The following is a 24,195-nucleotide window of genomic DNA, read 5'->3' on the forward strand; positions in this document are numbered from 1 at the left end:
GATTCAATAATTTGGTAAAAATTTTTTCAATAAACTAAATTCTTGGGCCATTTTATAAATTTAACCATAAAACAAGATCAGAATACTAAAGCTGTGCATGATACAGCCACTAATTTGAGAGAGATATTTGGCTAACTGATAAAAACTTAATCAATATTGACTTTTCAGATAAGCTATAATTATTAGATCTATTGCATTATCAGCGATAGATACTCTCGTAAAATAAAGATAAGATTATTCATAATCAATGATTATATTTCGTCTCTATTGGTCATATGCGACCAACTTTTCTGTGACATTGAAATGCGCGATCCAATAGAGTAAAATATATATAACCCATTTAATATTACTTTATATTATTTTGTCCACAGTTTAGTGATATAAGAATAAAAGCAATTGAGCTTCAACAACCATACGAAGAAGATAGTGCACAAACAGTTGGAAAATTCTTTTTTTTTGTGAAGAGAATATTGAAAATAAGAAAAGTATACTACAACAAATGTGGATGAAAAGAGAAAAACTAGTTAAAATAAGGAACACACAAAACTAAAAGACACAGAGGAACCTGAACTTGAACCTGAATATAATTCTGATAAAATTTTAACCATTGTGTCAAACAGGGTTGCCAGGTTTTCTAAATGAGAAAAGGTCAATTTCTAATCAACAGAGGCTTTAAAAGGTCAACCCATTAATAGAAAAAGGTCAAAAATATAGTATTTAAGGGCCGGCTTTTTTTTCATATTACTAAAGGCCAACCTATTTAAATACAAAAGGTCAAATTTGAGTTTTTTTTTGGCCGGAAAAAAGGCCAAACTGGCAACCCTGGTATCAAATTTACGAAACGATTTACGCGTTGCAAACGTGTTTTTGTTATTGTTTTGTTTACATTCTGACTCAGGCAGTGTTTCCAGATATAGGGATTTATCCCCATATTTAGGGATTTATCTCTATATTTAGGGATTTAGTGTGTCGGATAGGGATATTTTGTACAAATTTCTATGAAGGAGAAACACAGATGAGTAAATCTTTATATTGTTGCAGTTAGTTTGCTTGTACTTACATGAACTATAGCGATTAATTTCTATATTAGTAAAGTCTACGGGATCGGAAGAAAATATATTTGTGGAAATGGGGATTTTTTTGGGTTCTTTTGAGGATTTCTTATCATGAGTTTTGGGGATTTTTAGACTAACCCATCTAGAAACAGTATTTCTGAGTGCGATGACAAAATTTATTTCACACGACGTAAGTTAAAACTGTTCTGAGTTCTCATTATCATTGCAATATAAAGTTAATTTGGTTTAGATATGTTGTATTGGGTATTTACAGTTCTAAGCAGTTTATATTAATGGTATAATATTACAGTTTGTTCTAGATCTTGGGGCGGGACGTGTTGGTTTATATTTACCCTTGCACCATTTATCGTATTCTTGGTAAATTTTATGGTATATTTACATGTATGGATAGGTATATACATTAGATTTTCACCTTAAGGTTGGTGAATTAATTGAATCATACATTTCTTTCATTCGCAGGACTTGATCTGCCCACGGCAATTTTTTTTTACTAAATCTTTACCCTTGCACCATTTATCGTATTCTTGGTAAATTTGTTGGTATATTGTTATTATATATTAAAATTTCTCCTTTAGGTTAAGGAATTAAGTATAACATACATTTCCTCCACTCATTTGACTTAATCTGCCCAATGCAGTTTTTTTCCTAAATCTTTACCCCTGCACCATTTATCGTATTCTTGGTAAATTTGTTGGTATATTGTTATTATATATTAAAATTTCTCCTCTAGGTTAAGGTATTAAGTATAACATACATTTCTTCCACTCATTTTTCTTAATCTGCCCAATGCAGTTTTTTCCTTGATCAAAGCCGTCTTTATTATTATTATTACTAGCCAAGCTACAACCCTAGTTGGAAAAGCAAGATGCTATAAGCATAAGGGCTCCAATAGGGAAAAATAGCCCAATGAGGAAAGGAAATAACGAAATAAATAAATGACGAGAACAAGTTAACAATAAATCATTCTAAAACAGTAACAAAGTCAAAACAGATATGTCTTATATAAACTATTAACAACATCAAAAACAGATATGTCATATATAAACTATAAATAGACTCATGTCCGCCTGGTCAACATAAAAACATTTACTCCAATTTTGAACATTTGAAGTTCTACTGATTCAACTACCCGATTAGGAAGATCATTCCACAACTTGGTAACAATTGGAATAAAACTTCTGGAATACTGTGTAGTATTAAGCCTTATGATGGAGAAAGCCTGGCTATTAGAATTAACTGCCTGCCTAGTATTACGAACAGGATAGAATTGTCCAGGGAGATCTGAATGTAAAGGATGGTCAGAGTTATGAAAAATCCTATGCGACATGCATAATGAACTAATTGAACGACGGTGCCAGAGATTAATATCTAGATCAGGAATAAGAAATTTAATAGACAGTAAGTTTCTGTCCAACAAATTAAGATGAGAATCAGCAGCTGAACACCAGACAGGAGAAAAATACTCAAAGCAAGGTATAATGAAAGAATTAAAACATTTCTTCAGAATAGATTGATCACCGAAAATTTTTAAAGACTTTCTCAATAAGCCAATTTTTTGTGCAATTGAAGAAGACACAGACCTAATGTGTTTCTCAAAAGTAAATTTGCTGTCGAGAATCACACCTAAAATTTTAAAAGAGTCATACAAATTTAAAGAAACATTATCAATACTGAGATCTGGATGTTGAGGAGCCACCGTCCTTGACCTACTTACAATCATACTAGGAGTTTTGTTAGGATTCAACTTCATACCCCATAATTTGCACCATGCACTAATTTTAGCTAAATCTCTGTTAAGGGATTCACCAACCCAGATCTACATTCAGGAGATGGGATTGATGCAAAGAGAGTAGCATCATCTGCATATGCAACAAGCTTGTTTTCTAGGCCAAACCACATGTCATGTGTATATAGTATGAAAAATACTGGGCCAAGAACACTACCCTGTGGAACACCGGATATCACATTCCTATATTCACTATGGTGCCCATCAACAACAACTCTTTGAGATCTATTACTTAAAAAATCAATAATAATGCTAAGAAATGACCCACTCACTCCCAACTGTTTGAGTTTGAAAATAAGGGCCTCATGATTAACACGGTCAAAGGCAGCACTAAAATCAAGGCCAATCATACGAACTTCCTGACCACAATCAAGAGATTTCTGTACAGCATTGGAGATTGTAAGGAGGGCATCACATGCTCCAAGGCCTTTACGAAAACCAAATTGTAAACTAGGGAATAGATGATTACCTTTAGCAAACCTATTAAGACGTTTAGCTAGAAGACGCTCAAGAACTTTAGATAATATGGGAGTTACGGAACTTGGGCGATAATCAGTGGGATTTGAGCTACCACAAACACATTTACATAGAGGAGTAACATTACCAATCCTCCAACAAGTGCTAATAGCTCTTCTTCTTGCTAAGTTGCGCAAAATAACAGATAACTTTGGAGCTAAGAAATCTGCTGTCTTTATAATTTCTTCATAAAAAAAAATGGAAAAATACCATTTGGGTCTACACCTCCATAAGCATCAAGGTCCATCAACAGAGCTTTAATTTCACGAGATTGAAAAGCTAAACTAGTTAGTTTAGCCTCAGGAAAACAGGAATGAGGAAGTTCAAGTTTTTCATTACTCTGTTTACTGTCAAAAACATCAGCCAAAAGGGTTGCCTTTTCCTTTGGACAGTGAGTGACTGAGCCATCTGGTTTAAGTAAAGGAGGAACTGTTGCATCTACACCCAAGAGTGTAGATTTAAGGGTAGACCACCATTTATGTTCCTGAGTTGTACCAGAAACGGGTTCTTTTATAGTTAAATTGTAGTCCTTTTTAGTTGAAGCATAAACTCTCTGAGCAAAAGCTTGAACCTTACTATAGTTATTTCATGTCAAATCTGATCTGTTACCCTTCCAAAGATGATAGGCCTCCTGCTTCTCCAAATAAGCATGTCTTGGTAAATCTTTATCCGTACACCAATTATTGTAATAATGATAAATTTTTGCACCATTAGTAATTTATGTGAATTTTTTCAGGTGTATTTTCGATATATATGGGCCTATTCAGATAAATTTTGACCGAGGCCTATTCAGATTACTTTTGACCGAGGCCTATTCAGATGAATTTTGACGGAGGCCTATTCAGATAAATTTTGATCGATGTCTATTCATATAAATTTTGATCGAGGCCTATTCAGAAATTTTTTTACCAAGGCCTATTCAGATGAATTTTGACCAATGAAACACCCAATTCTCCAGTTCTTCCTTAAACCAACCCAGTACACTGTAGGCTACACTTAGCTCCTTAATCAACTCCAACAAACTCAGTGTTCTCTAATCCTAGCATGCCATAGTAGTACTGTAAATGATACATAGGTAAAGTTGTATCATATATTTACCCTTGCGTCATTCATAGTAAGAAAAGGGCATTTTAGGCTTCTATGGTAAGTTTGGGTAGGCAAATCCTTCTTAATTAATTAGGGCTTGTAATCGTATATTTGATTAGGGAGGGATTTAAGGTTTTGAAGTGCAGTAGAGAAATGGTGGTTGCTGATGTGGTAACGTCCCTGACCGGTGATCGCAAGACTGGGGTTCGAGCCCTACTCAAACTCGTTAGTTTCTTTGGCCTCTGCAACCTCACCATCCTTGTGAGCTAAGGATGGGGGATATCGGAGAGCCTATAGGTCTATCTGCCGAGTCATCAGCAGGTATTGCATGGCGCCCTCCTTGGTTGTAGCCTTTGTAAAGAGGGGGCTTGGGTGCTGATATGTATATATGGTCAGTCTCTAGGGCATTGTCCTGCTTGATAGGGCAATGTCACTGTCCCTTGCCTCTGCCATTCATGAGCGGTCTTTAAAGGTTTAAGTGGGGAATTTGATTCTCCAGATACTTTTCAAGTGAGAAACATCGGGTTTCAAGTGGTTAATAGTAACAACGTAGAAATGAAGGTTAAAAAAAAAAGTTAAAGTTGCGGGTTTTAGGTCTCCACTGAGACGATTTACATCGTCCTCCTCGGGCGACCATTAGCCAGCAGGGACTATCACTAGTCCCCTCTAACCTCCCCCGCAGGCGCCACCCTGGGAGTACCCCCCGGTAGAAGGTCTCACGGTATTCGCGTCCCTGGCGGGGACCGAACTCGGGACCACTGCAATAGAAATCCGCGACGCTACCAACCTTGCTATCCACTTCCTTTTGTAATATTATGGCAATGTGCTTCAATTCTCAACTTATAACCCTTTTACCCCCAGGCTATTTGGAAATTTCCAACCCTTAACCCCCAAGGGGTTATTTTTTTCCTAGCACATTTTGGTGTATATTTTTTATAGATTGCTCTAACAGCCTTAATTTTTGTTATAGAGAGGTCAGGTTGGTCTCATTCTCTTGGAAAATGCCTGAATTTTCTCAAAAAAATTATCAAAAATATGAAAAAAATCATTTTTATAGCTTTTTTTTGCATGGACGTACCGGTACGTCCATGGGGGTAAAGGGATGAGTTTTGTGAATCGTACCAGTAAGTCCTTTGGGGGTAAAAGGGTTAACAGTATTGGAAAGTGGAATTTTTTTTTTGAGGTTTAGATATTGCAAGATTTTGATAACCAGGATTTTTATTGTACTCTTATTTGATACCATGGTTTTAAGTTTATTTATTTCATTAAATCCTTTCCTCAGTGGGCTATTTTTTCCTGTTAGAGCTCTTGGGCTTATAGCAACTTTGGTTGTTGCTTAGTTAGTAATAATAATAATAATAATGATAATTATAAGAATAATAGTCTGAGACATTTTGATAAAGGAAACACTTTTGGGGTGATGTCCTCACAAAGTTAATTTTTTAAATTGAACTTGGCTTTTCCATCGATCAGCAATGATCAAGTGTATGTAAGTTTTCAATATTAATCTTACCCGATAATCATGTAGCTGTCAACTCTGTTGCCGACAGAAATCTACGGTCGGGATACGCCAGCGATCGCTATACAGGTGGGGGTGAACACCACAGCGCCATCTGTGGTCAGGTACTCCAGTACTTCTTGTCAACACCACCTCAATTTTTCCTCTGTCGTGCCTCCGGCTAGACCTACATGGATACGCTGTTGATTCTGGAGTTATTTCTCACGATTTGGTGATGTATTTGCTCTAGAGTTTAGCCTTCGCTATTCAGGAAGCTTTATCATTAGCTTAGCAAGTTTTTGGAATTAATTTGATTTAATTTTTGATTTAATTTTGGTGACGAAGAGAGTATGAACTCTCTTTCACTTTTAATGGCCGACCCTTCCCTTAGACGGAAGTGTTGGTGTCGAAGAGAGTATAGACTCTCTTTCTTAATTTTGCTTAACAAAAGTTATAGATTTATTTTATATCTCTCCGCCTTTTATAGGCCTCTTCGATTAACTTCCTTTTATTATAAACTTATTAAAATTAATTTTTATATTTGTTTATTTTCGACCTTTCCTAATAGTAGGCGGTCTTTTCTTGGAACCGAAGTTAATTAACATTGAGCCCGTCATTTCGTTTTTACCTGTTAACATATTATGCTATTTTAATGTTTTTGAAAGAATTTCTTTGATAGTCTCGTACTGTTTTCAAAGTTGAACTAACGTTTTGTTTTGTCTCTGCAGTTGTTGACGTTCAGAACGTTCAACTTGCTCTCTATCGTTACGATAGAGAGAGAGATTCACGGTTTCACGTTGCAGTAAGAGTAGAACGATTCTAGCGTTTTGTTCATTCTTTCTTAGCTTAAATGGTTTTAATTCTAATAAAGGAACTTTTTATTTGGGAAATCTTTCAGTTTTTTTCCTTTAACAATAATATGTTTTGACGATATATATAATTGGGCTCATCTCTCAGGTGCTAAGTCAAGAGAGAGAGAGAGAGAGAGATAGAGACGGAGGGAGAGAGAGGAGGATAAACGTTTCGTTCAAGCGGGTAACGTTGTTATCGTTTTTGCTCTTCTCCCTAGTCTCTTTAGGGGAAGAAGGTAAACGTTTCTAGAGTTTTATTCTTGTTCTCAGGCTTTATGCGGTGAGAGAATTTAAACGTAGTTTATTTGATCTAGTGTTTAGTCTCTTTTCCAGCCACTGAATTATTTATCTTTCATTATGTTTTTCTGTTACATTGTAATACTGTTTTCGCAATTACTAACTTTTAATGAAGGATAGAATTGCGTGTTTCAGGTACAAACCACTTAAAGTTTCGAGTTCAGTGAAATAAGTGCAAACAGAAAATCAAAAGTGATAAAGTGATAAGCGCAAAGTGTTACAGTGTTGCGTTCGAGGGTTCGTCTGTTCGTGCCAGTTGTTCGCCTAGTCTGGGACCTCTTACAAGCTCCCAAGCCCAGGGGAGAAGTAATGTCGAAGGACTTATGGGTTCATCAGGCCTTGATCGACGAACAGACGTTTCCCTCCGTGGTTTCGGGTGTTACCAACTCACGTAGCCGATGTGATCACCCCACCCACACAAAGACGAGAGAGCCCTTTTATTCCTCGTCTGCGGAAGAGGTTTCTCGCAGAAACCATGGACCAAATCTTGCAGCTTTTAAGTGCAAGTCGGTCCCTTCCGCGCAAGTCCAACTCCTAGGTGGTGCCATTAGCACTGGGTCAGTTCGGACTTGCTGCAGTACGACAACTGCACACCTCCCAGAGAGGCAAGGTGGTATCGCAACAGGCAGTAACTCCGTCTGTTGCCGCTCCAGCTGTTTTAGACCCTCAGTCTCAACGGACAGTAGCTCCGTTTGTTGTTGTCTTTCTTAAACTCTAGTGGTCTATGCTGCAGACAATGCAGTCTCAGCTTGTGGTGTTGATGCAGGAGTTTCAGGCAGAGAAGGTTAGCACACCTCCTCCTGCGAGCGCTCCTCCACCTCTGCGCAGTCCACCCTGCCAGACGTATGATGTTGAGGCTCCTCCTGCCTCCATGCGTGAGCTGCCGCATTGGGAGTTGCCAGGTACCAGCGCTATGCAGCAACCTCCACTTTCCTTGAGGCAGGAGCCTCATGCTATGCGGCAACCGCCTCAACTCCTGAGGCAAGAGCCTCAACTCTTGAGGCAAGAACCTCTACTCTTGAGGCAAGAGCCTCAATTCTTGAGGCAAGAACCTCAACTCTTGAGGCAAGAGCCTCAACTCTTGAGGCAAGAACCTCAACTCTTGAGGCAAGAGCCTCAACTCTTGAGGCAAGAACCTCAACTCTTGAGGCAAGAACCTCAACTCTTGAGGCAAGAGCCTCAACTCTTGAGGCAAGAACCTCAACTCTTGAGGCAAGAGCCTCAACTCTTGAGGCAAGAACCTCAACTCTTGAGGCAAGAACCTCAACTCTTGAGGCAAGAACCTCAACTCTTGAGGCAAGAGCCTCAACTCTTGAGGCAAGAACCTCAACTCTTGAGGCAAGAACTTCAACTCTTGAGGCAAGAGCCGCAACTCTTGAGGCAAGAGCCTCTCTCTGCGCAGCCACCTCCTCAACCCTTGAGGCAGACGCAACTCTTGAGGCAGGAACCTCATGCTATGAGGCAGCCGCCTCAATGCATGCAGCTCCGCATTCTTCACAGCATGAGCCTCTCTCTGCGCAGCTACCTCCTCAACCCTTGAGGCAGACGCAACTCTTGAGGCAGGAACCTCACAGGAGCCTCATGCTATGCGGCATCCTCCTCAAACCATGAGGCAGGAGCCTCATGCAATGCGGCATCCTCCTCAACCCATGAGGCAGGAGCCTCATGCTATGCGACAACCTCCTCTACCCATGAGGCAGCCTCATGCTATGCGGCATCCTCCTCAACCCATGAGGCAGGAGCCTCATGCTATGCGGCATCCTCCTCAACCCATGAGGCAGGAGTCTCATGCTATGAGGAGCCTCAAGCTATGCGGCATCCTCCTCAAACCATGAGGCAGGAGCCTCATGCTATGCGGCAACCGCCTCAACCCATGAGGCAGGAGCCTCATACTATGCGGCATCCTCCTCAACGCATGCGGCATGAGCCTCATCCCTTGCAGCATGAGCCTCATCCCATGCAGCATGAGCCTCATACCATGCAGCATGAGCCTCATCCCATGCAGCATGAGCCTCATCCCATGCAGCATAAGCCGCACGCCATGCAACATGCTCTGCTTACCTTACAGCATGCTCTACATACAGCATGCTCTGCATACCTTACCGCATGCTCCTCAGTCACACATCTTTGGTTGTTGCCAACTCACTAGACTGTCAAGCAGTTTCATAACGTTGCCTTCTAGTCTGCTGCTTTTGCACCAGTGAAACCCTCACTGAGAGAACTTAGCTTTTCTCGGATATGGTTCCTGTAGATGAGAAAGTGCTATTCTCCCTCCTTCTGATATTCCCTTGAGGACTCTGTCATTTGGAGAGGAGCCTTTAGCTGCTTAGCCTCCTATGGACTTTTATTTAAGCATAACATGCTTCCAGGGAGGGTAATGGTTCCACTTCAGTCGCTAACCCCGTCTGTTACCACACCTGCTCCCATAGACCTTGAGCTTTGTTGCAAGACATGCAGTCCAAGCTTAGTCCTTGTTAGAGGATTTTTTGTTTACGGAGTCAGTGTGTCACTGGGAAGACGTTCAACAACCAGCAGAAGTGACTTGTTGTGACGCAGTGCGGCAACCTCAGCAACCCGATAAGGAGTTGTCTGTACGACCCAGACAGTCTAGACAGCTTCGGGTTGTCGCTGTACTTCCTCGCTTCCCCATGGTTGACAGTTCACAGACTGTGCAGCAGTACCATGATCTTGTGTCCGGCTCCGTCAGACGACTAGCTTTTAAGAGCTCCCACAAGTCGTCGCTGTCTGGAGATTCTCAGATGGACTATGGATCTGACCAGGAACTGGGCCTCCTGGTCAATTTTGAGGAGTCCCAGCTCGTCCCATCCCAGACCATTGTCTACCTGGGTATGGATCTTCAGAGTCGAGCTTTTCGGGCTTTTCCGTCGGCCCCAAGGATCTACTAAGCCCTAGATTGCATCCAGAGCATGCTGAGAAGGAACTGATGCTCAGTCAGGTAGTGGATGAGTCTAACAGGGACACTTTCATCGCTGGCCCTGTTCATCGAGTTAGGGAGACGCCACCTCCGCCCCCTTCAGTATCATCTAGCGGCTCACTGGATAAAGGACATGACGCTAGAGACGATCTCAGTTCCTGTTTCCGAAGAGAGGAGGTCTACTCTCACGTGGTGAAAGAACAGCTTTCTTCTCAAGGAAGTCTACCTTTGGCTGTTCAGAAACCCGACCGCCGTCTCTTCTCTGACGCATCAGACACGGGCTGGGGTGCGACTTTGGACGGACAGGAATGCTCGGGAACATGGAATCAGGAGCTAAGGACACTTCACATCTATTGCAAGGAGCTGTTGGCGGTTCATCTGGCCTTGATAAACTTCAAGTCCCTCCAGCTTAACAAGGTGGTGGAGGTGGACTCTGACAACACCACAGCATTGGCTTACATCTCCAAGCAGGGAGGGACTCATTCGTGGAAGTTGTTCTAGATCGCAAGAGACCTCCTCATCTGGTTAAAAGATCGAAAGCTCACGCTGGTAACGAGGTTCATTCAGGGCGATATGAATGTCATGGCAGATCGCCTTAGCCGGAAGGGTCAGGTCATCCCCACAGAGTGGACCCTTCACAAGAATGTTTGCAGCAGACTTTGGGCCCTGTGGGGTCAGCCAACCATAGATCTGTTCGCTACCTCGATAACCTAGAGGCTCCCGTTGTATTGTTCTCCGATTCCAGACCCAGCAGCAGTTCACGTGGATGCTTTTCTGCTGGATTGGTCCCATCTCGACCTGTATGCATTCCCGCCGTTCAAGATTGTCAACAGGGTACTTCAGAAGTTCGCCTCTCGCAAAGGGACACGGCTGACGTTGGTTGGCTCCGCTCTGGCCCGCGAGAGAATGGTTCATAGAGGTACTGCAATGGCTGGTCGACATTCCCAGGACTCTTCCTCTAGGAGTGGACCTTCTACGTCTACCTCACGTAAAGAAGGTACATCCAAACCTCCACGCTCTTCGTCTGACTGCCTTCAGACTTTCGAAAGACTCTCAAGAGCTAGGGGCTTTTCGAAGGAGGCAGCCAGAGCGATTGCCAGAGCAAGGAGGACATCCACTCTCAGAGTCTATCAGTCTAAAGGGGAAGTCTTCCGAAGCTGGTACAAGGCCAATGCAGTTTCCTCATCCAGTACCACTGTAACCCAGATTGCTGACTTCCTGTTACATCTAAGGAACGTAAGATCCCTTTCAGCTCCTACTATTAAGGGTTACAGAAGTATGTTGGCAGCGGTTTTCCACCACAGAGGCTTGGATCTTTCCACCAACAAAGATCTACAGGACCTCCTTAGGTCTTTTGAGACCTCAAAGGAACGTCGGTTGTCCACTCCAGGCTGGAATCTAGACGTGGTCCTAAGGTTCCTTATGTCATCAAGATTTGAACCTCTCCAATCAGCCTCTTTTAAGGACCTCACATTAAAAACTCTTTTCCTCGTGTGCTTGACAACAGCTAAAAGAGTAAGTGAGATCCACGCCTTCAGCAGGAACATAGTTTTCACATCTGAAACGGCTACATGTTCCTTGCAGCTCGGTTTTTTGCTAAAACGAGCTTCCTTCACGTTCTTGGCCTAAGTCGTTCGAGATCCCAAGCCTGTCCAACTTGGTGGGGGACGAACTGGAGAGAGTACTTTGCCCAGTCAGAGCTCTTAGGTACTATCTAAAAAGGTCATAACCTTTACGAGGACAATCAGAAGCCTTATGGTGTGCTATCAAGAAGCCTTCTCTTCCAAGGTCTAAGAACTCAGTTTCTTACCTATTCAGGCTCCTGATTAGGGAAGCACATTCTCATCTGAAGGAAGAAGACCTTGCTTTGCTGAAGGTAAGGACACATGAAGTGAGAGCTGTGGCTACTTCAGTGGCCCTCAAACAGAACCGTTCTCTGCAGAGTGTTATGGATGCAACCTATTGGAGAAGCAAGTCAGTGTTCGCATCATTCTATCTCAAAGATGTCCAGTCTCTTTACGAGAACTGCTACACCCTGGGACCATTCGTAGCAACGAATGCAGTAGTAGGCGGGGGCTCAGCCACTACATTCCCATAATCCCATAACCTTTTTAACCTTTCTCTTGAATACTTTTTATGGGTTGTACGGTCGGCTAAGAAGCCTTCCACATCCTTGTTGATTTGGCGGGTGGTCAATTCTTTCTTGAGAAGCGCCGAGGTTAAAGGTTGTGATGAGGTCCTTTAGTATGGGTTGCAGCCCTTTATATTTCAGCACCTAAGAGTCGTTCAGCATCCTAAGAGGACCGCTACGCTCATTAAGGAAGACGTACTTAATAAAGGCAGAGTAATGGTTCAAGTCGTCTTCCTTACCAGGTACTTATTTATTTTATGTTATTTTTGAATAACTAATAAAATAAAATACGGGATACTTAGCTTCTTTGTTAACATGTATGCTGGTCTCCACCACCCACCACCCTGGGTGTGAATCAGCTACATGATTATCGGGTAAGATTAATATTGAAAAATGTTATTTTCATTAGTAAAATAAATTTTTGAATATACTTACCTGATAATCATGATTTAATTGACCCACCCTTCCTCCCCATAGAGAACCAGTGGACCGAGGAAAAAATTGAGGTGGTGTTGACAAGAAGTACTGGAGTACCTGACCACAGATGGCGCTGTGGTGTTCACCCCCACCTGTATAGCGATCGCTGGCGTATCCCGACCGTAGATTTCTGTCGGCAACAGAGTTGACAGCTACATGATTATCGGGTAAGTATATTCAAAAATTTATTTTACTAATGAAAATAACATTTTATCATAAATAGTTTGATTTACTGGAAGGATTTGCTCTTTATAATTGCTGTATATTGGTATAAATAGCTAATGATTTGTATCTTATTTTCTTATTTTCTTCTATAATATTTTGTTGGGATGGAGTCAGACAAATGATTCAACATAGATACATATGAGCAAATGCATCTGTATTTTTCTCGTAAGCGTAATTGTATGTCATTGGATTCTATCCAGATTTTTTCTCTGTTTCAGATGGTTCAAATGAATTCGACTCATAAGATGCACGGAGATTATCACATCTCTTGTTGGGAATTCAGATTCCTAGGATCAAATGGAAATTGAGAACGCTACTTTTTGTTTATCCTTAACCATTGTTGTTTTACATGGTCGGGTTGAATCACTTAGAGATGATAATGAACCAAAATAAAAAGATGAAACTTGATAATCAAATTGACAAGAGCTCGAGTGTCCAAGGATTTCTTAATTGTTCCGATGAAGATTCCTTCTTGATGGACAGCCTTCCTGACATTGAAGAGCTAGCCCGGGACTTTAGGGCCCGGATGGTTGATGATTCAAATGATATTTTTGCCATTGTGAAATTTTGCAAGTCGGAGTTTGAATCGGCTTCTCAAGGGGCTCCTGATGTTATTTCTATTAATTCTGTGGAGTACGTTGATGTAGAAGAGTGTCTCCCTGTCGTTTGTGAGGATCCCAGTGAACAGAGGAATTTTATTTTAAATATCTTCTTGAGGGATCTCACATCTTCTGATAAACCTACATCAGATTTTGTTTACAGGAGTCACGCTGATAAAATTAGAGAAAAATCATTGAATTATTCTGCAGAGAACCATGAGAATTGTCTTGAGAAACCAGAGGCTGATGATTTGTGTTATAGGAAATGTTTCAATGAAGGATCGAAGTCGGATGACATGTCGTTATGCAGTATTGATTCGAGCAATTTTGATAACCATACAGACCATTATAAACACATGAGGAAAGCAGTAATTAAAAGGGTTAAAGAACGTCTAAAAGAAAAAGGAATTTTTAAAGAATATGTGAAGGAAAATGGAGTTTTGAAGTCAAGCTGGCATCTGCATTTGGGATGGCCATACAGCCTCATACACAGCGAACTAGATAAAGGTAAGAATATGAAAGACCAAAGGTGGTGTCATAAAAGCAGATTATTTTATTGTGTGATTTCCCTGTTATCTGTAAGTACTGTACTGTAGTTTTCTTGTAAAGGGATTTGTGCAGAGAGATATCGTTAAGTTAATAAGCTATTACTGTTAATTATTATTAGGACAGTTTGTTCCGACATGAATGCAAACCCTTGTTCTTTAGTTAGGAGATAGAAAATAGTGCAAGCTGGAACATGGCCTTGAAAAGTTTTTTTGAATGAAGTGTCAACAACCGACCGGTTGTTTCCAGTGGGTAGCGGGGAAGCCCACTCGCAAACACCCCACTTAGATTTTAGCTGTGGTTCAGAGTGAACGTTCTCTTCACTGCTCCTGGAACTGTCTTTCCTGATAAAGACTTTAATTATTTTCTTTATCGTTTCACGCATGAGTGGTTAACCTTGAGGTTGTCGACATGCTGGTATCTCCTGGCATAGCGGGCCACTCTGCGGAAATTTTATGTCATTCGTGGAAATGGATCCTCACCGCCTTTGCTCTTTAGACATACCTGAATGAAGGCGTCTCCATGCGCTGAGTATCAGGAACGATCATCCTCCCAGTGAGAACGGTATGGCAGGAGGAGGAATAACATGTCTGAAAGGGATTCTTCGCCTTCAGGGTCTTCCTCAAAGTCCAAGAAATCCCGACAACTTCCTCCCCCTCCTGGTACCCTTCCCTCTGCCTCCTCTCATTCGGCCTCCTCCGGTTGTCGATTGAGTAAGACCGGTGACCCCTTAACTCTAGGGCAACCATCAGGTCCGGAAGCTATTCCCATCTCTCCTTGTGAGATGTCAAAACCTCCCTCCCCTGCAGAGTCCGCAGGTCAAGACCCCTTGCATCTGTTCTGGCCTTCATTAGGACTTTTGGGTTCCCCATCTTAGGACTGGCTTCTGCAGGTGTTGGTTTGTGGGCAGCTAGATAGTGCTTCTGTTCCTGGTGTGGTTGACTTCTGCACTTCCCTTCTAGATTTGACAGGAAGGAGTCTTTTTTGGTTTGGTTTCTTGCTGCCAAAACCTTCATTGGCAGCAGCAGATCCTCTCCCATTGGAGGATCTGAAAGTTATTACTCTGGGAGTGTTGCCTCAGCGTGCTCACTCCTGAGGGTGAGTTCGCGAGCAGAGCTTGGTCTCTCCGAGGTAGCGCTCAGGGGAGCATTACCCCATTGTTTGCACCCCTCGGGTAGAGTGCAAGCTCAGCGCGAGGACAGGTTTGCCTGTTCTCTCCTAGATGATGCTCAGGTGAGTGTTTCCCCAGTGCACGCCCCAGCGCAAAGAAGGGCGGAAGGCCTTAGCCGCCCTCTTCCTTCTGGGCGTGGCGATCCTCCGGGAACCTTCAGCAGATGCCCTCACAAGTGCGGTATGTTGTCCTTACCTGGGATTCTATTTCCCAGTCTATTCCCCAGGTAGATGAGAAGTGCCAGCGCAACTTTTCGATTGAGCACTTTAGCCTTTCGCAGCTCGCAGACGATTCCTTTAGTGATCGTCCAAGGGACAGGTTTCTCTAGCGCACCCATGCTGTCTTGTAACTTAGTCTTCAGTACGCAGAGCTCGTCGCACCTGTCAGATGAAATTACCATCATGCTCACCTGGCTAGGTTGAAAGCTGCACACCAGGCTCACCCTTCTGTGTTTCACGCTCGCTCTCAGCCCTTATCTGCTCTTAGACAGAAAGCGCAATACACCCGCGCGCTTCTCCCCCTTTTGGACCGTGCTCACCCATGATCAGTTGAGCTTTTCTCACCAAAAGGGGTATCACGCAATACCTAGGTAATAAAAGAGAAATTCGCCAAAAATAATGCGTGAAGGTAGACAAATTAATTAGGAAGGCAAAGTTAAAACTTTAAACGGTCCATTATAATAGACGATGAAATTTAGTGTTCTCAGGCTTTCCAAAATTTATATCATAGGTTCCATTTCTACAGCAAATGTAATGAAATCCCGAATTTTCCATATTTGTTCAAATGAATCATCAAAACTTAGACCTCAAAAGTTGATATTTCAAATAGAGCAAAAGAACATTTGAAATAAATAAGAAGGAAACCAGTTAAGAGTTCAGTTGAGACTTTAAAAATGAAGTTAATATGATTATTAGAGATGCATGGATTCAAGGAAAAATTTGCCAGTGTTTACTTTCCATTCCCAGTTATGAGAAGTTTTGATTGGTAGAGATTGTCTTGCAGGGCAATGTACACTACCTGTTTGTTTTCACAGCCCCTTAGGTAAAGACTTGTAGACCACCAGACTCTTCTGTCTGTCCATCTTGCTCCAAGTGCCAGAAGCCTTAATAGTAGGATGGGTAAAATGTCTATGATAATGAATTAGAAATTGTCACAAAGCAGACAATGATAAAAGAAATTCCAACCTGCCTGACCCTTCGTTGAAGCTACATAATAATAGATGTGAAAGAATGAGATTAGCATGTACTCCTTACTAATATATTAAAGGTGGTCTGGTTATTTTCCTTCTGTGTTAAAGAATCCGAAGAAACTGGTGGGGCAATTTGACTATGGAGCAGGCTAATTATGAATTTTGGTTTTGTATTGAAAAAAAAAAATTAGGTTACATAAAAAATTGTTTTTCTACAGTATTTTCTTCCTTATTTACTTTGTTCCTAACAAATCTTTTATAGTTTTCCTCATTAACTTTGGTACTGCATTGTGAATACAGTATTTATATTTTTCTATCTGCAATATAAGGATTCTGTTGGCACCTTTCCCATGTTCTACTTTGGTTCTTCACCCACTTTTCTACTCCTGACATCCTTCTTCCTTAATTCATGGACAGATCCTGATTGTTTTCTACTCAAATATTTCTTTTTAGTTACATTTGCATTTTTTCTTATTTTTCCACCCCCTTTCCTATATACTGTACAGCTTTATCCTTTTTTGTATGTGTCTTTGCTCTGTATAACTATTCCCCCTACATAATAGTTTCCCCCAGATGTTGCTCAACACACATTGCTGCTTTTTAAGGTTACTGTGATCCAATTCTTGGATGTTAGAAGTATACAGAAGGTCTTTAACTTCCAAACTTAATAGGCCCCAAGAAACTGTTTGTGAGTCAAATTTTGTTAGATTTTGTCCTAGGGTAGGCCTAACCTGAATCCCATGCCTATGATTTCCAGCTACTAAAGCCAATAAATAGTCAGGTTTCATATGAAAGAGATATCAGGTTATTACAAATAATGTGATTGGAGGATAGATGTGGGAGAGGCAAGAGGGCGTGCTAGAAATAGGAATGAATGGCAAGTGATTGTGACTCAGTTCCGGTAGGCCCTGCTGCTTCCTCCGGTGCCTTAGATGACCGCGGAGGTAGCAGCAGTAGGGGATTCAGCATTATGAAGCTTCATCTGTGGTGGATAACGGGGGAGGGTGGGCTGTGGCACCCTAGCAGTACCAGCTGAACTCGGTTGAGTCCCTTGTCAGGCTGGGAGGAACGTAGAGAATAGAGGTCCCCTTTTTGTTTTGTTTCATTTGTTGATGTCGGCTACCCCCCAAAATTGGGGCAAGTGCCTTGGTATATGTATGTATGTATGTACAGTACAAATAATGTTTTGCTTACTCTATCAAATGATATTGTTTAATTCTGTAGATTTATTAGAGTGCTCGGTTGCTAATATCAATTCTTTGAGATTTCTTTATCCCGAAGGGGGGGGGTTAATATTAGCCATCAGTGTGCCTCCCAGGGTGTACTTTAGGCATTATTTAAGGGTCTTTTCTGTATTCTTTTGGTCCCTAACTGCACTTGCTTTATATCCATCTACTTCTCTTTCATTCCCATTTCTTCTTTTCCATCTTGCTTTCCAACCTCTTCTAACTGAATGCCCTCACAAGTCCTAGTTCATGGAGTGTATGGCCCAAATTCATAATCCCACTTTAAAAGTCATTAACCCTTTTACCCCCTGGGCTCTTTTGAAATTTCCAACCCTTAACCCCCAAGGGGTTATTTTTTTTCCCAGCACATTTTGCAGTATATTTTTTTTAAATTGCTTTAACAGCCTTAATTTTTGTCATAGAGAGGTCAGGTTGGTCTCATTCTCTTGGAAAATGCCTGAAATTTTTCAAAAAATTATCAAAAATATGAAAAAAAAAATTTAAATAGCATTTTTTTGCAAGGACGTACCGGTACTTCCATGGGGGTAAAGGGATGAGTTTTGTGAAACGTACCAGTGCGTCCTTTTGGGGTAAAAGGGTTAAGAAATATTGTAACATAAAAATTAAAAGATTATTAAACTTTCAGGGCCTGTGAAGAGGCTTCAAAAGAAATTAAAGAAATCACAGGTTAAATCATCCAAAGATAAGGCGCAAAAGGACTGCTCTAATGTACATTATGGTAAGAATAAGTTTTGTATATAACATTTTAGAAATGATTTGGTTTTACAACTGTTCTTAGTTGTAGAAGATTTTGCACCATACTGTTCTTGTCTTTTGTCAAATGAAGTGAGTTTAACCTTACTAGTGTTTTGCTCAAAACAGTTTTCTTATTCAATAGATCTTAGTCCAATGTATGATTTGCTCTGATTTATAATTTTACATTGTAGCTGTTATCTGATATTTTTAAAAGTTCAAACGTACGGTGAATGTTTTTATGTTGAACAGGCTGACATGAGTCTCTTTTTATAGTTTATATATGAAAGATCTACTTTAATGTTATTACTGTTCTTGAAGTATTTTTATTTCAATTGTTCATTACTTCTCTTGTAGTTTATTTATTTCCTTATATCCTTTATTCACTTGGCTATTTTTCCCTATTGGAGCCCTTGGGGTAATAGCATCCTACTTTTCCAACTAGGGTTGTAGCTTGCTTATAATAATAGTAACATAGTTTATAGTGTAATTGTATTTGTATGTTTATTATATTTGATCATAACCCTTTTACCCCCAGGCTATTTGGAAATTTCCAACCCTTAACCCCCAAGGGGTTATTTTTTCCCCAGCACATTTTGCAGTATATACTTTTTAAATTGCCCTAACAGCCTTAATTTTTGTCACAGAGAGGTCAAGTTGGTCTTATTCTCTTGGAAAATGCCTGAATTTTCTCAAAAAATTATCAAAAATATGAAAAAACATTTTTTATAGCATGTTTTTTTGCGAGGACGTGCCGGTACGTCCATGGGGGTAAAGGGATGGCTTTTGTGAAACGTACCAGTACGTCCTTTGGGGGTAAAAGGGTTAATATGGAACTAAGTTGTTATTTGAAGAAAGACAACTGTTCAATGCGAGTTCACTGCTGTATGTTCAAACACTAACTTAAAGGGATAGACGCTTTCCTATAAAGTTCAATGTGCCTTCTTTTTCCTTTTTTTTGTGTATACATTAAAGGCTATAGTAGAATAAGGCTTATTATTATTATTATTATTATTAAATGCTAAGCTACAACCCTAGTTGGAAAAGCAGGATGCTATAAGCCCAGGGGCCCCAACAGGGAAAATAGCCCAGTGAGGAAAAGAAATAAGGAGATAAGGAAAAATAGAACATTTTAGGAATAGTAACAATATTAAAATAAATATTTCCTATTTAAAATATAAAAACTTTAACAGAACAAGAGGAAGAGAAACTAGATAGAAAAGTGTGCCAAAGTGTACCCTCAAGCAAGAAAGAAAGTTGTTTTATGCATGCTTTTGAGAACCCGTTTGCTTCTTTCCGCCTGATGCAAGCATCAAAGTGATAACTAATTGAATCTTTATGTATTTACTTCTGAAATTTATGTAATGTAATATTTTTTCTTTCTCTTAAGGATATTCAAAGGCTCAAGAGATTGTGTCTCAAGGTGGTTGCAGTTCACGAATACTGAGAAGCAGCAGACGAAAGCCTTCTGAGAGTTCCTATATTCCCAAGCCTTCTGGGAGTTCCTATATTCCCAAGGTAAACTCCAATGTATTTCTTTTATATTTTAAAATTTAGTATACCCTTTTACTTATTCATTAGGATCTCACTTGTTGCTGTATTATCCATAGATTTCAGAAGCATAAGTTTTGAATGAAACTGCCATGAAACAACGTAAGGAAATTGCAAAGTACCTGTGATCGTACGTTAGAAATGTTTTGGCTTTGTTTACTATTTAAGCCCCATGTTCGTTAAGAGAGATTTTTCTTACATAGGAAGTCTATAAAGTATACTTTCTTTTTGATACAGTACTGTTCATATTTTGTCATATTTTTTAAGCAGTTGAAAATTTGTTTTTCAATATTAATCTTACCCGATAATCATGTAGCTGTCAACTCCGTTGCCCGACAGAATTCTACGCACGGGATACGCCAGCGATCGCTATACAAGAGGGGGGTGTACTCACCAGCGCCACCTGTGGCCAGGTACTGCAGTACTTCTTGTTGACACCACCTCAATTTTTCCTCTGTCGTGCTTCCGGCAAGACCTGCATGGATACGCTTATAATTTTGGAGTCTTTGTTCACGGTTTTGGTGAAGTATTGCTCTGAGATTTCAGCTTTCGCTATACAGGAAGCTTTTCCTTAGCTTAGATAGCTTTTGGATTAATTTTGATTTATGGTTTAACGATCTTTAGCTTTAATTTGGAAACCCCCTTGACTGTTCTCTGATCCAAGATGTCCGACCATTCTCAAGCTCCTCCCCAAAGACGATGTAGGACTTGTATTAGGCGGCTTCCGAAGGCCTCGGTTGATCCTCACACCGTTTGTTCCGACTGTAGGGGAAAATCCTGTCAGTTGGAAGATCGATGTGAGGAATGTGCCGGACTTTCGGAACTTGATTTTATTCGATTTCTCAAGTATACCACTAAGTTAGAGAGAGAGAGAGTTAGGAGGAGTTCGGCTCGCTCTTTACTTTATTCCTCCCCCCATGATCCTCATCCTTTTCCTCCCCCTGTAGTGGCTACCCCCGAACCTACTATTAGTGCTCAGCCTGATATGTCAGATGTTTTACGTGCCATTCAGGCTTTAGGTGATAAAGTGGAGTCGGTAGTGAGTGACCACAAGTTCCTTTTGGCAGACGTCAAGGAACTTAAAGTGAAAAGTGCAGTGGGAAGTGGTAGTGCCAGTGCTGTGCCTAGTGCTAGTGTCAGTGTCAGTGTTGCGCGTGAGGATACTTCTGTGCGTGCCAGTCGTCCTCCCAGTCCGGGACCTCTTGCAAGCTCCCAAGCCCAGGGGAGAAGCAATGTCGAAGGGCAAAAGGGTTCGGCAGGCCTTGATCGGCGCACAGTAGTATCCTCAGTGGTTGCGGGCGTATCTTATAGAGATCGTCACTTCCACTCTCAGACGATTGAGCCCTTAATATCCTCGTCTGCAGAAGAATTTTCGGGGAGAAAACGCTGGACTCAGGTCTCAAGACCTCTTAAGCGTAAAGTCCAGACCGCGAGAGTCCAACAGCCAGGGTGTAGCCATTGGGCTAGCTCGGACTCGCCGCAGTCATCAGGTGACTGCACGCCTCCTAAGAGAGGTAAGGTGCTGCCTCAACAGACCTCAACTTCTGTTAAAGCTATGCCTCAACAGACCTCAACTTCTGTTGATCCTAAGATGGCTTTGCTGCAGACTATGCAGTCGCAGCTTGCGGTTTTGATGAGGGAGTTTCAGGCAGAGAAGGTTAAGACACCTCCTCCTGCGAGCGCTCCTCCTCCTCAGCGCAGTACAATCTGCCAGACGCATGAGGTTGAGGTTCCTCAAGCTACCTCCATGCGTGAGCTGCCGCGTTGGGAGTTGCCAGATACCAGCGCTGTGCAGCAACCTCCACTTTCTTTGAGGCAGGAGCCTCTTACCACGCAGCAACCTCCTCAACAATGGGGACAGGAGCCTTATGCTTTACAACCTTCTCTACCCTTGAGGCAGGAGTATCTTGCTTTACATCCATCCTCGAGGCAGCAACCTCTTGAGGTACGACAACCTCTACCATCCTTGAGGCAGCCACCTCAACTCTCGCAGCAGCCACCTCCACCTTCCTCGAGGCGAGAACCTCAACTCTCGAGGCAAGCACCTCAAGAACCTCAACTCGTGAGACAAGAGCCTCTCTCTGCGCAGCTACCTCAACCCTTGAAGCAAGCGCAACTCTTGAGGCAGGAACCTCATGCTATGAGTCAGCCACCTCAACGCATGCATCTGCCACTTTCTCCTCAGCTTGAGCCTCTTTCCATTCAACTGGAATCGCAGTCTTTGCAGCATGAGCCTCATGCTTTACTACAGTCGCCTCTCACCACGCTTGCTCCTCAGACCTCCGCAGAACCTCCTTCATCCCAGCCTCAGGACTTTGTCATTACCAGCCCTCATCCTCTTCAACAGAGACTTGAGGATGAATCCGCTAGTGCGCATGCACCCGCTCTTCAGGATTCAGCCATTCAGCAGACCGCTTTAACTTTACCTCTCGCTTCTCAACTCTCAGGTGATGAGGTTTCTGAGGATGAAGCGGCTCACCTGGATGATCCTTCTTCTGACGTGGAGGAACCCAAGTCATTGCCACCCTCCATCGACTTTCGCAAGGTTCTGGCTCTGTTCAGAGAACTTTACCCAGATCACTTTGTTTCTGCTACCCCTCGCTCTCCTCCATCAGAGTTCTCTCTAGGCATGCAACCTGTTAAGTCTGCCTACACTAAGCTCGTCTTCGCTAGATCTTCAAAGAGAGCTTTGAGAATGTTAGGGGATTGGTTGCAGTCCAAGCAGCAACTGGGAAAGACGTCTTTTATGTTTCCACCTCCTAAGCTGACGTCTAAGGCGGGCGTCTGGTATGCCACAGGAGAGGAACCAGGCTTGGGGGTCCCTGCCTCTGCCCAGGCTGACTTCTCAAGTTTGGTTGACTCTCCACGAAGGTCTGCTATGAGACGCTCTAAGGTCTGCTGGACCTTTTCTGACCTGGACCACTTATTGAAAGGAGTCTTTCGCGCCTTTGAAATTTTTAATTTTCTCGATTGGTGCCTGGGGGCCTTGAGCAAGAAGACTGCCCCATCTGACAAAGACTCGGCCATGCTGATCATGTCCTGTATGGACAAAGCAATTCGCGATGGTTCCGGCGAACTTGCCTCTATGTTTGTATCAGGAGTCCTCAAGAAAAGGGAACAGCTTTGCTCCTTCCTTTCCACTGGTATCACCTCTTGCCAAAGGTCACAGTTACTTTTTGCTCCTCTTTCTAAGTTCCTGTTTCCTGAGGATCTTATCAAGGAATTGTCTGCGGCTCTCATTCAGAAGGACACGCATGATCTTGTGGCCTCTTCAGCACGGAAGGCTAAGATTGCTCCTTCAGTTCCTAGAACTTACCGCACTCCAGTGGCTGATACTCCTGCTACTAGATTTATTCCGCCCTTTCGTGGCAGAGCCCCCAGCCGAGGAGGTACCCGCCCAGACGGTCACAGGGGCAGGTCCAAGAAAGGTATCAAGTCTTCGAAAGGCAAACACTGACTCTCCTCCTCTCCAGACAGCTGTAGGAGCCAGACTCAAGACCTTCTGGCAAGCTTGGGAAAGAAGAGGTGCAGACGCCCAGTCTGTCAAGTGGCTAAGGGAGGGTTACAAGATACCATTCTGCCGCAATCCCCCTCTGACCACTTCTCCCATCAACCTCTCTCCCAACTACAAGGAAAAGGACAAGAGGCTAGCGTTACATCAAGAGGTGTCGCTCCTGTTACAGAAGGAGGCAGTGGTGATAGTCCGGGATCATCAATCCCCGGGCTTCTACAACCGTCTCTTTCTGGTGGCCAAGAAGACAGGAGGTTGGAGACCGGTGCTGGACGTCAGTGCGCTCAATGCTTATGTCACCAAGCAGACGTTCACTATGGAGACGACGAAGTCGGTCCTAGCAGCGGTCAGGCAGGAGGACTGGATGGTCTCGTTGGATCTGAAAGACGCTTACTTTCATGTCCCCATTCATCCAGACTCCCAACCTTTTCTGAGATTCGTTTTTGGAAAGGTTGTATACCAATTCCAAGCCCTGTGTTTTGGCCTAAGCACGGCACCTATGGTGTTTACGCGACTGATGAGGAATCTTGCAAAATTCCTCCACTTGGCGGACATCAGAGCCTCCCTTTATTTAGACGACTGGCTGTTAAGAGCCCCCACAAGTCGTCGTTGTCTGGAGAGTCTCAATTGGACTTTGGACTTGACCAAGGAACTGGGTCTTTTGGTCAACTTAGAAAAATCCCAGCTTATTCCTTCCCAATCCATCGTTTACCTGGGAATGGAGATTCGGAGTCAAGCTTTTCGGGCTTTTCCGTCGGCCCCAAGAATCAA

At 42.3% G+C, this 24,195-nt stretch overlaps 1 protein-coding gene across 1 annotated transcript in view; it reads left to right on the forward strand.

The window, feature by feature from the left end:
* Positions 1–1,131: 1,131 nt before the first annotated feature.
* The window catches only part of LOC137634446 (DNA cross-link repair 1A protein-like), a 60,031-nt gene continuing 36,967 nt past the window's right edge, over positions 1,132–24,195 (forward strand). Inside the window, exons 1-4 of the mRNA XM_068366842.1 lie at positions 1,132–1,245; positions 13,097–13,984; positions 18,256–18,348; positions 19,753–19,880. Of these exons, the coding sequence (XP_068222943.1) occupies positions 13,228–13,984; positions 18,256–18,348; positions 19,753–19,880 (978 nt within the window). The 5' untranslated portion in view covers positions 1,132–1,245; positions 13,097–13,227. The remainder of the gene's footprint in view (positions 1,246–13,096; positions 13,985–18,255; positions 18,349–19,752; positions 19,881–24,195) is intronic.

Source organism: Palaemon carinicauda, chromosome 44 (genome assembly GCF_036898095.1).
Source record: "Palaemon carinicauda isolate YSFRI2023 chromosome 44, ASM3689809v2, whole genome shotgun sequence".
Taxonomy (NCBI): domain Eukaryota; kingdom Metazoa; phylum Arthropoda; class Malacostraca; order Decapoda; family Palaemonidae; genus Palaemon; species Palaemon carinicauda.